Below are 15,325 nucleotides of genomic sequence, written 5' to 3'. Positions count from 1 at the left end.
GAATTTGATGAACTATTTACCGTTACCCTTCCGCTTCGCTTACTCTTTGATTAATCCTATAAACGTATTTTGGTCAACCACTCTTTAAGTTTCCTTTATGTAATTTTCCCTTTAATCCTTGTCTTGACCTGAAATCAACAAAACAAAGCCCACGGAACAATATTCCCCTTTGTCCTTTGACTCTGTCTCAAAAAAATAACACCTTGCTTTCGTTTTGAAGTCAGTTAATAAAAAGTCACTTACAAATATACAAATACACAATAAAAATGTATAAAAATTGAAAACCCCACCTACTTTCTTTTTTGAAGCCGGTTATGAATAGGTTTGTAGACCTAAATTTGAGCAATTAACTATTTGAATACTAATCACTACAAGAATATGAAACCTATCCTATAAATTATCAAGAATGTTCAGATAATTATACATTTTATTATTTGGAATATAACAAAACGATATAAGATATTTTTTAGACGGGCAGAAAATATATCATGGTTTCTTCGAGGTAATAACAAGGTTATTTTCATTTTTAAATATACGATCTAAACATACCAAACTGGCAATTTTGGCGAATTTATTGTGATTCTATAACTTGTGGGTGTATCGTGACGGTGCAAGAGTTTTTTGATTTGTAGTATGGAAGTATAAATGGTCTATATTTTTTGCCAAAGGATTTTTGGTCCCGCAATTAGTCGTACATTTACATGAAATAATTTTCATAGTAATACGTACATAATGATTCTATGTCTAAAGCGCTTCTAGTTTTCTTAAAGGTGATTAAGGAGAATAATTATTATTTTTTTATTTTATTGCAATAAATACTTTTACTTAAAATCTTTTCTGATACTTTCGATACTTTTCTGATCGTAAACACTAAGCGTATAAACATTTAAAAAATTATATTACGTGTATATACCAAATATGATTTTCCACAATTTGCTTAATCCAGCCCAATAAAATAAGTAGAAATTTAAGATAGTAAATGTAAAATAAATTCATGGTCGTCTTCTCTGAAATACTCAATTAATTATGACTATTTTACAATTAAGACTTTGTATATATTTTATCTGTGTAAAACGATCCCTTAGAGTGTTATGGAAAGGGGATAAGTGAGATCAAGAGAGGTGGAGGCTATAAAGCGGAGGTTTTTACATTTAAAACAGTGAAGCGGTCGAGTATCAAGCTAGTATAATAATAATTTTGTTATTTGTATATATTTTTGGCCAGAAACCTTCGTAAGCATCTCCCGAAGGTAATACCTAAGTTTCATCACAATCCGACAATTCATTTTTATTTATATAGGTCATAAAATAAGACTTCAATAGGCACACTTCAAATTTTTTTAATTCTCTTGCGAAATACTATTGTTTTTAAATTTTTAATCGAATTATTTTTTCATAAATGTCTTAAAAATCGCTGTTTAAAAAGATAGCCCTTTGAAAAATATACCTTCTTAGTGAAAATCGTACATGCACCTTCGAACAATTCGAAAAACCCCATTAAAATAATCTCAAAACGGAAGCACTATATGAAAAAAATTCACATAGTAATTGATTAATTATTCTATTGACTTTCATATTTTTTTCTTATAGCTTTTTGGTATCTTATTTTACTTAACTACACAAATTTTTTTTCATATTAATATAAATTAAAAAATGATAGTTTCTCTTGTAAAATTCTTTATTTATGAAAATAATTACAAACCGAAATTGTCAAAATTAAAACAATCTACATATTTTTAATAACACTTGAAAAACAAAGAACCAGAAAACTTTTGGGAATTAGGTACTCTGTATGAATGTACGAGAAAACTTTTAAATCGTGGTCATCTTTAATTGTATTAATGAGTTTCTCTTTCTATTTCCATAATAAAATCCAAATGTTGAGAAACACTGGTAAAGGCCACATATTGATATGAATCACAAGTGGTCCCTTTTGCTGGAGCAACACTTACAACTCCTTCTATGAAATATCTGTTACTTTTTTTAAATGATATACCACCTCCGCTATCTCCAGTACAAATGCTTGTGCCTAAAATTTACAATGAATGAAAAATATGCTGAAAAGATTCTTGTGATGATTATTTACCATTATTGTAACCAGCACAAATTTTATCATGTGTGATAAAGGATTTAAAAGTATCCGGTAAATTACTAACACATGTATCATACTCAACGTATGGCATTCTAACAGCTTGCAGCTCTTCTGCAGCGAGTCCAAATTCCTCTGTTAAACCCCAGCCAGCAACCTAAACATTTATAACACGATAACATGGATTTAGAAAACTGGTTAGAAAAACTACTTACAGTACCCAGTGCTCCTGGCTTCAATAGACTTTTATACAATTCGTTTCCCCAATCAACACATACAGGTCGAACTCTTGTTGTAAATTTAATTGTATTATTTAGTATTAATATTGCTATATCGTTTGCAAAACTACTATCTTCTGCTCGAAATTTATTTGGTAAAATAATACGTTCTATCTGAATAAAAATGAAAACAAACAATTGACTGAATTAGTTGTTTAAATACCATGTATAGACAATGCTGATTACGCAATCGTTTGTTTGTTACGTCATGTAAGTAAAGAAAGATAGCCACTCTTACACATAAAGTCGTATGAGAATCTTTCTTCTCACTTCTTCAGTGGGTATAGTATATGCTATACAAACACATACATAATATATGTACCTAAAGTATAAATTTAAAATACATAGTGTACCTGTAAGCATACCATATAATGTTTCTAACCTAATATGCGCCCTTACGATTAAACAGTGATGTATACGAAAAATGTTTCAAACAAAACTTATTTATTTTTTTAAAGAACATTTTTTGCCTTTAAAATTTTGTTCTATCTCTAACGGTTTACAAGATGTGTCCTACGGGCCCAAGATCCAAGACCTAGGCTGCTCATTTAAGAACCCTACCTCACTTTTTACGTTTTAGCACGCTATAAAAATTTCACCTAGCTAACTCTCCTTTCGTTTTCGAGTAATCGTATTGACAGGCAGACGAACACACGGGCAGACAGATAGACATTCAGACGGACAGCTAGAAATGGATTTTATGAACACCTATAACAAAATTTTGTTTAAAGTACCAATATTTTGAAGCGTTACGAACTTGGGACTAAATTATTTCACCTTGGTATATTTTATATATACATGGAGGTAATCAAAAATGTTCAATTAAATGTTAAGCCTCTTACCTCACTGTACTGAGCATATTTATCTTTAGTACTGTTCCATGTCCGATAAAATTTACCAACTGCAACTGCATATTTTTCAGGATTTGTATTTGGTTTATTGTCATTGAAATCCCAAAAACAATGTGCCGCTAAAAATAATTTTTATATTTTCAAGTAAAATAATGATATTTTTTTAGAATCTCCATCTACCTGATACAATAACTCTTTCGGATATTAAAGTTCCACCACATATTTGTTCGAAATATTCATCTTCAGAAGAATCTTGTCTATAGATTCCAGCATGCCATGGAAATTCTCCTTTCGCTGCAGTATATCCTTTGATTACTAAAGCTTGTGCTTTCGGGATTAAAGTGCCACATTCTTATGAAAATTAAAAATAATTTAAACTAATGTATTATTAATGTGTACTTTTTTCTTCTTATTTTAATTTCTAATGATATTTGACAATGAAGGCAAAAACTAACAAAGCTTATCACTGGAAATAAAATGTTACCTGGATTGCAATCAAACAAGTCATTTGACCAATTTCCACTAGTATTACATTGAATACCATTGTATGGTTGATAGATAAAATTTTGAATTTCAAAAGCCTCTTTACATTTAATATTTGCTACGGTACCGTCGCATGCTTGTTCACATGGTATTACTTTGCCATCATGTTTACATTCGATTTCATGATTTTGAGATACTAGAGATGGACATGTTTCTGAAAAAAGAAATTCAAAAAAATATATTGGGAAGCCGGCTGAAATAATTTTCGAATAAAGCCTTACTCAAGCAAATTGGAAATGGGTCTACCGTCCAGCGATCATTCATACACACAACCACTGATGGTGCAGTACCCAAGGAGTAGCCCTCATTACAGGTATAAATTAAAATAGTCCATGCTGGAGCGGATTCATATGGTTTTGGTATCATTCCGGTATTTGTCATTGCAACGCCATTTTCTGGTTGGCCTGGAAAATAACATTGAGGTTTTGGAGGAGATAAGAGTACTGGATCAGCTCCTGGAGATAGGGGTCTTAAAATACACAGATCAACAGATCAATTATTCCTATTATTTAAATCTTTAATTTAATTATACAAATTAAAAACTTACATGAATTGAATTTTATCTATGTCCCCAAAAGACTGTGAGTTTGAAGGCCCGGAAAATAGTCCCGCTGGGGGTAAATTATCAGCAACACAGGAAAATCTAGTTGTGCACGCACCATAAGCACATTGATGAAAAGTATCGGGACATGTTTTATTGGCACATTGCCGATACGTTTCGTCAGATCCGTCATCACAGTCTCGAATACCATCACATAATTTTTCTTTTTTAATGCATAAACCAGTGCCACATTTGAAATTGTTTTCCCTAAAAAAATTATACTTTAAAATTATATGGCTCATCTTTCGTAGTTAGGAAGCTGGTGACATCCACATTTTTATCACAGAAATGTAATGCATAATAACAATGATATAGAAGATTATTTTATACTTCGCTGTATTAATTTATTTTATACGGTAATCAATCAATTAACAAAACTTTCTAGATCACTACTCTCTCTTCCTAGATCACAAAATGATACTAACCCACAAATTAAATCTGAAGTAATGTTTAAACCATTTTTGCATTTTGGTAACAGTTCGTCGGAGTGATCTACACAATCAGCTATTCCATTACATACGGCTTCTGAATCAATACATGCTCCATAATTGCATTTAAAAGAATCGCTAGGACACCTGTTTCCGAAATGATTATTAGATATGCTCTTAAAAAAATCATTGATAAACACTCACCTAAAATTGAAGCATGTTGAATACGTTTCATCTGAATTATCAATACAATCCTTTACACCGTCACATATCTGATCTTGTCGAATACATTCTCCGGATAAACAAAAAACTTGCCATTTTTTCCTAAAAATGAGAAGGACAAACAGTACTATTTCATTAATTATTCCAAAAGATATACTTACGGACACTGGCTTGTGGGTTTCATTTCACAATCTGCTTCATCAGAATTGTCAGCACAATCAAAGCTTGTATCACATTTCGAAGATAAAGGTATACATCCTCCGTAGGCACAATGAAATTGGGTTTCATTACATCTATAACATAGTTCAAATTAAAATTAATTTGATATTACAAATTCTAAATTTTGTATAGATCAAGTCTTCAAATTTGTCAGTTTAATCACGAAATTTTCCTGAATAGTCGCTGCTACAAGTAACTTTACTCAGGTTCTTCAAGAAGGCTTTGAAAACAGCCATACATATGCCATATACTCACACTTTAAATTCGCACGTTTCAAAAGTTTCATCATTGCCATTTGAACAATCTAATTTTCCATCACAAGTTAATTCTTTCGATATACACTCTTCATCAAAACCTCTACAATGAAACTGATCTTCCCTAAACATAAAACAGACTTAATATGCATTAAATTCTTCAAAATATTCGAGACTTGAATGGATAATATATTTTCAGAAGATTTGGAACTAATAGGATTGTGATCTAAAATTACCACGAAAACAGTTTCTAACTGTTGAGCTGATTTAAATTTAAATTTATTCTATTTTATATTTGACTAGCTGTTACCCGCCCGCTTTGCGTGGCGTAAAATATACCCGCTTTGCTGGGCAACATCCCCACTTGCACCCCTCCCTCCACATTTCCTCGCGTTGGATAACATTTTTGTAATGTACACGTCATGCTCTTTTATTTGATACCCCACTTAGGTATATTTGTAAATATTCGATATTTCCTTCCCACTTTCTCGCTACACCTTTCTACCCTCCGAAGGTTAAAAAAATTTCTAAATGTAATTTAAAACATTCTGACCAAGTTTTGAACTATTAAAAGCCATAATTTAAAAATATGAATTTTTTATTCATGAACATCCCCGCAACCCCCCTTGTGGGTGGAATTTCGTAAAATCCGTTCTTAGCTGACCTCTACTTGGCAAAAGGAATATTCCCGCCAAATTTCAAGTCTCTAGGTCTTATAGTTCCAGAGATATCGTGATGAGTGACTATCTATCTATCTATCTATCTATATCTATAGAAAGTCTCCTATATATATATAGATTAGGTACTTACTTGCAAGAAGTTTGACTATTAATTCCATTTAATAAAATTAGAATATATACTGAAAAATAAAGAAATGTTATACATATTACAGATTATTTTTGATTGTACAGATTTGTTGAGTAATCAACGATCACAAATGTTCAAATTAATTATTAGTTACAGTTCAAAGTCAGATTGTTTCAGAACTACATAGCGTCCATAAAAGATTCGTTGCACAGGATGCATTCATTATTTGGCCTGATGATTTATTAAGAAATAATCTGGTAGATGTTTTGAACTTACTTTATTAATAATTACACATTATTGAAACTTCAAAGGTTAAGGTTTTCCTAAATTTAAATTTAAAATCGTTGGTGTTGTTCATTACAACTTTTAGAAACTCTTGGCTCAATTTGCAATAAAGAATACGTCCTAGTGAAGAAGAAAACTAGTTCTCCATAAGTATTCGAAGGGAATTACATAATTGCTGTACAGAAAATTATCACACGGGGCTTCGGAATTTGACTATGTAATTCGCTTTGAATACTTATGCAGAATTAGTATCCAACAACGCCGTATATATATACTGGTGCAGAGGTGAGACACCAAAGGATGTGACATTCATATTCTACCCTCCTACCATTTTCTGTTATTTAACGTTAAATATCCGAATTTCAATTGCCAATAACTTTAAAAGTATTGGTTTTTTTGAAATATTGTTTTTTCGTTGCCTATTTTTACATATATTTTTCCACCCCTAGAAGGAGTGGCTACCGCCCCCTTGGCAAAAGCACCACTAAGCACCATATAACTTTTGATCTAGAATTAATTCTAGTGAATTTGGCGTAATCTCAAATTTTCAGGTCAATCGGAGCTATAGGAAGGAATTTAGAGGTTTCAGCCTCGTTTACTGAAGTACTAGTGCTATTGAATAATTATAGTCTTGTTAAGCAAATTGATTGTTGAAAACTAAGTCGCAAATTGGTAAAATCAATGGTAATTTTGAAGGGATTAAGGGATGAAATTTTATTAAAATATGTAGATAATGAAATAATAAATAAACCGTTTTGTGAAAAATAATTTTCGAAGAACTTACCTCCTAGGAACACATAAAGAACATTCACATTGCTAAACATCTTTACCAACAAAATGACTTAACAATTTGATTAATTTAAAATAAGAATTACCTATTATTTACATCTACACTTTTGAAGGTCAGCAAGATTTATTCTATTTTCGTAATGATTCCCTTCTTATTTTTATAAACTTTTAACTATATTTTTGACATTGAAAATATTTGGGAAATTCCCAATTACATATAAATTTACTATCCAAGCAAATCAACAAAAGCTATACTCTACTAAAAATTTATATATTCTGATTTCTAAAACTTACCTTATGAATCAAGAAACTTCTAAGCACATTTTCACTTAGATTTTACAGAATATAGTCTACATCGGTTAATGTAGCCATTGCAGAACACTCTATACTTAACACTTCTTATTCGATGGACTCTGTTGCATGTGAAATTATGGCATTCTGGATATGTTTCAAAAGAATGATGGATCTGATGAAACATATCGAATGTCACAATACCAAATTTCATTACATTATTTTCCTTCTCTGTTTTTAATTTTAAATTAACTAATACAAATCGCGAATTATTTCTCCAAAATTACGCATCCAATCGAAATACTTTAAAGGAAATAAATCTACTTAGAATTTGTTTTTTGTTCAATATCGCTGTATTGTTCCTATGCGTGATTAAGGGACACCTCATTAATGACACTCATTGCTTGTTAAAAAATAGTTTTTTTTTCGGATTTAAATGCGATTCATATATATTGTCCATGTTAGTTGAATTGTTGCAAATGAAACCATGACATAGTTGATATGTTTTAGCAGAAATAATGGATCTGATGAAACATATCGACAATGCCACAATCTCAAACTCCATCCAAAGATTTTTTTCTAAAAAATATGATGTAGGGATACGTTACCATTAAAAATCAAATATGTCTGTGGTAGTTCTACGGCTAAAGTGAAACTTTGAGAAATCTTAGCCTATAAAATTTAAAATCATTAACAAATTGTATGCGATGGTTCAAAATTTTTTTGGCATTGAAAGTTTATAAACACAAAAGCCGATTTGGATTATTCACTAAATTAAGGCGACTATTTAGCTCCAGAACGTAATTGCAGTGGAGTAATCCATTTTATTTTTGAACTATTCAGGCCATAGACTCTACTCGAAAAAACAAAGTGTCTTCTTAATTGCACATATTTATTTAACTTAGTATGTTCACATTAAGCCTCACTATATTATGCCAATTTCCCTCTTGAAATTGATGCCCCAATTACTTTTTTCGTAATAAATTTTCTTAATAATGCAGAATTAAACCAAAAAGGAATTTTAAGAGCATTGTTAATGACAAAATTCGAGAGCTATGATTCATTTGTCCTGATATAATGATTTTATAAACTTTTTATAGGGAAATTATTAAATATTTTAAGATTAAGTACATAAAACTTTTACCTAGGATTTTCTTCGCTACAATATTTTTTATCCAATCCAACAAAAATAATCTCGTGCATCATTAAAGAAATAGTGATATTTTACATACAAATAAACAAAAATAAACAAAATGCGCTGAACCTTTGCAAAGATTTTAAACAGATTGATTTTAATTGAATAAGTAATAATTATTAATTTCTACTTAGTTAAATTAATCATAAAATTATTAATTTTTTAAAAACTTTAGTAAACTGTTTTTAACAAACCTTAAATAAATCCACCAACTTTTTATTAATTTTAGTTTTTTATTTGTAAATTGCACGACTATCAACCTACTAATGAAATAAATATATTTAATAATTTTAAAGAAGGTCGTCTACATAATTATTTTATCACGAATTAATTAATTAAATAATTCCCGTGCATTATACAGTCTGTCTCATAAGTCCTCAGTCACTCTTTATTAATTATTAATATTTTGTAGACTGAGTGGCAACTCCGCAAAATGTTTAGCGTATTTGGCTTTGACCATCAGAATTATTTATAATTCAACTCGAATTCTTAACTGATAAAAATAGAAGACTTTAAATGAGAGAGTATTCTTTGTGAAAGCAATTTTTGTTGGTTTATTAAATTGTTTGTTTATTATAAGGTACAATATTCTTTTATTAAAATATTCGCCTGATTCCAACTATTAGAAAAAAATGGATAAACAAATTTGCTTTCTTTCATAGGTATATTTCTTATAGATGCAGGGTGTTATATTCAATTTTCCTATTGGTAAGAGTTAAAGAAAAGCTTCAAAAAAATTTTTGTAGCTTAAAAGAAAATAACAATATTGTTTTGGGATATATTTTGTCTAAACTATATTGACTTAATCTGCAAAATCTACTTACGAAAAAATGTTACCTTTTACCGAACAACCTTTAAAATTAGAAAAACTATTGTTTGAAGCATTTTCAGATTCACCTTTAAAACATTTTTCTTTAAAGAATGTCTAAGAACTTATGGGTCACATTGTATGTAAATCTTGCATTTTATTAAATTTTGTCTGGCTTTACATTTAATTTTTGTGTATTCATTGTCAAAAGAGTAAAAAGGGGTACCCCTTTGAAAAAATCGCAAAAAAATTTTTGTTTTGGAGTTTGATGAAACTCGGTGGTGGGGTAATTTTGATCCACAAATTATAAAATCAGATTAATTTAATGATTGGATGCAGAGTTTTTGAGATATCGCAATATTTGGATCGATTTTAGTCCGTATCTCAAAAACTATTCGACCAGAAAGAAAAGAAAATTAAATTACAATTGAAAACGTAAATTTATTTTCAGAAAATATCGGTTTACAAAAATCTGAAGACACTTAAATTATAAAAAATCCTCAAATAAATAAAACTTATTGAATTATTGGAGATCAATTAGATTCCTGAAGATTGTTAGAAGTTGATCTTTCGACTTTTGTTATAAAGTCTAAATGCTGAGGTACACTGGTAAAAGCGACATATCGATAGGAATCGCATGTTGAGCCTTTTGCTGGACTAACACTAACAACTCCTTGAATAAAATATCTATTGCTTTTCTTAAAGGCCAAACCTCCTCCACTGTCTCCAGTACAAACACTTGTGCCTAAAATTAACATTCATCTGTTAGATATGTTAAATAATAATTATAACCATCAAAGTAGATACTTTACCATTATTATAACCCGCACAAATTTTATCATTCGTTATGAAAGGTTTGAATTCCTCAGGCAAGCCACTAATACATGTATCATACTCAACGTAAGGCATTCTTACAGCTTGTAATTCTTCAGAAGTACTGCCAAATTCCTCTGTTAAACCCCAACCAGCAACCTGAACAAAAATTGTGTGATCAATAAAATGTACGCAGATTCTCGGCAAAACTTGATTTACCGTTCCAAGCGCTCCTGGTTTTAAAAGACTTTTATACAATTCATTACTCCAATCTATGCAAACTGGTCTGACTCTTGATGTAAATTTTATAGTATTGTTCAATAATAAAACTGCTATATCATTAGCAAAAGTGCTTTCTTCTGCTCGAAATCTTTTTGGTAAGATAATTTGTTGAACCTACAAATTAATAAGCATTCATTAATTTTGAAGTAATATTTGGTAATAAAATTTTAAATACCTCGCTATACTGAGCATGTTTATCTTTCGTACTGTTCCATGTACGGTAAAACTTGCCAACTGCAACCGCATATTTATTGATATTCACTTTTGGTTTGTTATCATTCCAATTCCAGAAACAATGTGCAGCTATAAAAGAATTTCGAATTATTAATAGAGTATTTAAAATATATATCTAGTATCGTTACCTGATACAACAATTTTCTCGGATATTAAAGTCCCACCACATATTTGCTCATAATATTCATATTTTTCGGATTCCCGCCTATAGATTCCAGCATGCCATGGAAATTCTCCTTTAGCTGCAGTATATCCTTTAACTACCAAAGCTTGAGCTTTTGGTATTAAAGTACCACATTCTAATAAAAAGTTTTTTTTGAAAGCAAATGTACATACAAAGGATATTACGAGCTTTCTAATTCTGAGAAACAAAGGGAAATGATTTTATCACGTTTTGAAGTGACCACAATGCGAAAATAATATATTTTTTACATTCAAATTAAGATGAGTGTTTCTGTGGACATGTTTTATGCATTTTGTTAAAATATATCCCCTTCAAGTTTTTTTTTTGGTAAATTTTTACAGCCGCGAAATTTCTCCAGCACACAATATCCTTAGCTTAAAATACGGAGTTGAACTTATTATCAACTTAAAATGTTTGCTTATGGTGCGGTTCTGTAAGGAGTCAATCTCTTTTGAATATATGAAGGTTTTCTTTACCTGGGTTACAGTCAAATAATTGGTTTGACCAATTTCCTCGTTGATTACATTCGATTCCATTATATGGCTGATAAACGAAGTTTGTTAATTCAAACGCCTCTTTACATTTGATGTTTGCAATAGTACCCTCGCATGCAGTATCACAAGCAACTGGTCTGCCTTCATGCAAACATTCAATTTCATGATTTTCAGATGTTAGTGGTGGACATGTTTCTGTTTAAGAAGAGGATTATAATAAAGTATTTTGGTTTTTATGAAGTTTTCATAATAATCGCTTACTCAAACAATTTGGAAACGGATTTGTCCATTGATCGTTCATGCATACAATTACAGATGGTGCTGTGCCTAAAGAGTAGCCTTCATTGCATGCATAAATTAAAATAGTCCATGCTGGGGCGAATTCAAATGGCTTTGGAATTGTTCCTGTATTAGTTGTAACAACACCATTACTGGGTTGATTTGGAAATATACAGGTTTTGGGAGGTGGAAAATATGTTGGAGGATTAATTGGTCTTGAGGGTGTAGTTCGTGGTGGCCATTTTTGCTCGTCAGGTGGTTCTTTTGGTATTGTTCTAATTGTTGTTTCAAAATCCTTTGTTGTTTGATTTGTTTCTTCGTCTCGGGAATCAGGACCAAATGTACTAAACCTATTAAATTCAAACAAATCGTTGTTTAACTGATTTTTTTTAATATTAGTTCGTGTTATGGGTTAGTATTTACGTGTGGCACTTTTGATCATCAAATGATTATGAAAATATTGATACGAAATTAATGATAAAATATTAAACAGTTAAAAACATCTTTTTCCACGTCTTTCAATCATTTGTTTTAATGATGGTAATATTCATATACCCTCTCAAAAAAAATCCGATGCCCAAAAGTTTTGTTGTTAATATTCATTTCTTGGCAATTAAATTTCAGGGATGGTATTAAAATTACTAACATTACTTGATTATCTGTATCAAGACTGCTTCCATCAACACAATGCAATCCTCCACATGCTCCATAACCACATCGCGATATTGATCCACAGTTTGCTGTTCGGCATTGCCGGTATGTCTCATCGGACCCATCGTCACAATCTCTAATTCCATCACATAATTTTTGTTTTTTGATACATAAACCACTGTTACATTTGAAAGTGTTTTTACTAAAAAAAATGCAGATAAATATCGATGTAAATGTTACAATAGTGGTTAAAAAAGTTAAGAAACAGATACAAAGATACAGCTTTTAGTTGGTACATAATTTCAAACAATAAGGGTCAAAATTTGATGATATTTCGACTATTAGTTAGACCAAGAGCCAAGCTACAGCAAATAGACATCATAATTGTAACATTATTCGACCGTTGATGGTCAGACTACTGTTAAATTTTTATACGTGTTGTTCGAAATTTGGTGCTAAATAAAAACCTCATAAATCTGAATTTAGGGTAGGCATTTATGTATCATATCGGAATTTTACGAGCTGCCTAAGGTATTAATTATCAAGGTATTAACGAACCCACAAATCATTTCGTCTGTGACATTTATTTTTGTTTTACATTCTGGTAATAGCTCATCAGAGGAATCAACACAATCTGATACACCATTACATACAGCTTCTGCATTAATGCACGCTCCATAATTGCATTGAAAAGAAAAAGCAGGACATCTGTTTAAAAAAGTAATTAAAAAAGATTATTAATGAGGTGAAAATCATTTTAAAAAATTTGTTTACCTCGAATTTGAACATTTTGTGTAAGTTTCATCAGAGTTATCCACACAGTCTTTTAATCCATCGCATATTTGATCTTTCCTGATACATTCTCCAGATAAACAAAGAACTTGCCACTCATTTCTAGAATAAATTTATAAAATTGTAGAAAATATTTTATGAGAATTATGCCAACGAAAATGTAAATATTATGTAGAAGTGTCGAGTTTTCACAATTTCTTTCTTAAATTCACTTACGGGCACTTTTTTGTGTTTTTTATTTCACAATCTGCTTCGTCGGAGCCATCCAAACAATCTTTCCTTGAATTGCAATTCAAAAATATTGGTATGCAATCCCCATTAGCGCAGTGAAATTCGGTTGTATTACATCTGAACAAAAGAAAACACCAGTGAGCAATAGCTTAAATATTCTCCTCAGGCTTATTTCTTCAAACATACTTTCTTTCTTCGCATATTTCGGGTAATTCATCATATCCATTTTCACAATCTTTTATCCCGTCGCATTCGGCTGATTTAAGATAACAATCACGACTTAAAGGACCACAGGGAACTTCGTCATTCCTATACATACAAAATTTGGCTTAATTGAGCTTTCTGGATAAACGAAATTTTTTACCGTATATACTTACTTGCATATTTGACTTTGGCATTCTTTTGGGATGAGTAAAGTTATCAATAAAACTGAAATAAATTATCATTTATAAATATATGCAATTGGTTAATTATTGGAGGATCTTAAACTGATTACATATTCTTTGAAAATGTGTTCATATGACGTTATTCGACACGAAAATTAAGACTTTACTGCTTGATTTTAAGAAAATTTTGTTTCTGGGATAGATGGAGGTTTATTGGATGTAGGTACATTTTATAATGTACAGAATAATTTGAACAACCCCGTATGATACATAAATTATTTATTTAAGAAACTCCCGACATAAAATCAGCTCTGATTATGTTTTTTTTTTTTACTTGTTTACATGGTAATTTGATCGCGTGCGTTCTTTGCTATGTTTCAAGAAAATCTGCTGAGCCGTTTCAAAATTGGTTCATTCGTTCGGGAGCTATGAGCCACAGAATCAGATCTGAACAAGTCGTTTGAGGCATTGTAGATTCTAAACAGATAAACCGATTTTCCTTTTGTTTATTTGAATTTTAATTCGAATAATCGAAGGTGTGTTCTTATGTTTTATGAAAATCAGCTCAGTCGTTTGATGTCCATAACTTTAAACTCGAACTTGAAACATAGCTAAAAACACTCTGGATCAAATTACCTTTCGAATAAAATAAAATCAAAACCAGTTCATTCGTTTAGGAGCTACAAAGCCGCAGACAGACACGCAGATACGCAGATAAACATATAAGCACGCTAATTTTATAACACCCCTCTTTGTTAGTCGGGAGTAAAAACAAATGAATTATTTATCTTACAGAAATCAAACCGTTTTAGCTTTACCTAACTCAATATAGATTGCGACTCAGGTTCGATTTTTTTTTTAGCTGTTTTGGAAGAGAAATTGTAACAAGGTAAGCTAGATTATAATCTGACTGTAATAACTATGTGATTTTTTGTTTTTGTTTGAAACGATCAGTGGATTTACTAATATGACCGCGTAACATAATAAAAATGAAATTACCTACGGTACGAACACATTTCTTTTCCACCATGTATGTACACTTGTTGTTGAGTTATCACTTAATTCGTTAATGATCGTCACTTTTGATTGAAAATTAATGTTGTGGGTTTATAAATACTTAACAATTATGTTTAGATACTCCGAATGAACTTAAAATGTTTTAATTTTTTTATTACAATGAAACATTTAAATAGACAATCAAATTAAGATAGATTCCTATTTGTAATATAAAAATATGCGAAAACTTACCCCCTGTTGAAATAATATACACACTAAAAAAACAACTATTAACCATTATTAAACAGTCTAAGATACTTCATA

At 30.6% G+C, this 15,325-nt stretch overlaps 1 protein-coding gene across 1 annotated transcript; it reads right to left on the bottom strand.

The window, feature by feature from the left end:
* Window positions 1-1,708: 1,708 nt before the first annotated feature.
* LOC123298642 lies at window positions 1,709-15,325 on the bottom strand. Its single transcript, XM_044880734.1, has 28 exons — window positions 15,254-15,325; window positions 13,997-14,048; window positions 13,806-13,928; window positions 13,605-13,736; window positions 13,371-13,490; window positions 13,155-13,304; window positions 12,592-12,798; window positions 11,928-12,295; window positions 11,649-11,861; window positions 11,117-11,287; window positions 10,930-11,057; window positions 10,692-10,868; window positions 10,472-10,631; window positions 10,197-10,404; window positions 7,361-7,419; window positions 6,295-6,343; window positions 5,486-5,608; window positions 5,173-5,304; window positions 4,994-5,113; window positions 4,787-4,936; window positions 4,308-4,568; window positions 3,982-4,229; window positions 3,702-3,914; window positions 3,398-3,568; window positions 3,209-3,336; window positions 2,304-2,480; window positions 2,086-2,245; window positions 1,709-2,028 (listed from the first exon to the last, which is right to left on the bottom strand). The coding sequence occupies exons 1-28, from the start codon at window positions 15,297-15,299 to the stop codon at window positions 1,838-1,840; spliced, it is 4,437 nt and encodes a 1,478-aa protein (XP_044736669.1). The 5' UTR covers window positions 15,300-15,325; the 3' UTR covers window positions 1,709-1,837.

The sequence above is a fragment of the Chrysoperla carnea genome, chromosome 4 (genome assembly GCF_905475395.1).
Source record: "Chrysoperla carnea chromosome 4, inChrCarn1.1, whole genome shotgun sequence".
Classification (NCBI taxonomy): domain Eukaryota; kingdom Metazoa; phylum Arthropoda; class Insecta; order Neuroptera; family Chrysopidae; genus Chrysoperla; species Chrysoperla carnea.
This window is presented reverse-complemented; position numbering and strand designations above follow the sequence as displayed.

What these genes read in the sequence shown, in the direction of transcription:
- LOC123298642 (XM_044880734.1), bottom strand. Translation starts at nt 15,299, where the DNA reads ATGGTTAATAGTTGTTTTTTTAGTGTGTATATTATTTCAACAGGGG. An exon ending in AAAAACACAAAAAAGTGCCC is followed by an intron (nt 13,491 to 13,604) that starts GTAAGTGAATTT and finishes AATTTATTCTAG; the next exon opens with AAATGAGTGGCAAGTTCTTT. An exon ending in AGCCAGGAGCACTGGGTACT is followed by an intron (nt 2,246 to 2,303) that starts GTAAGTAGTTTT and finishes ATAAATGTTTAG; the next exon opens with GTTGCTGGCTGGGGTTTAAC.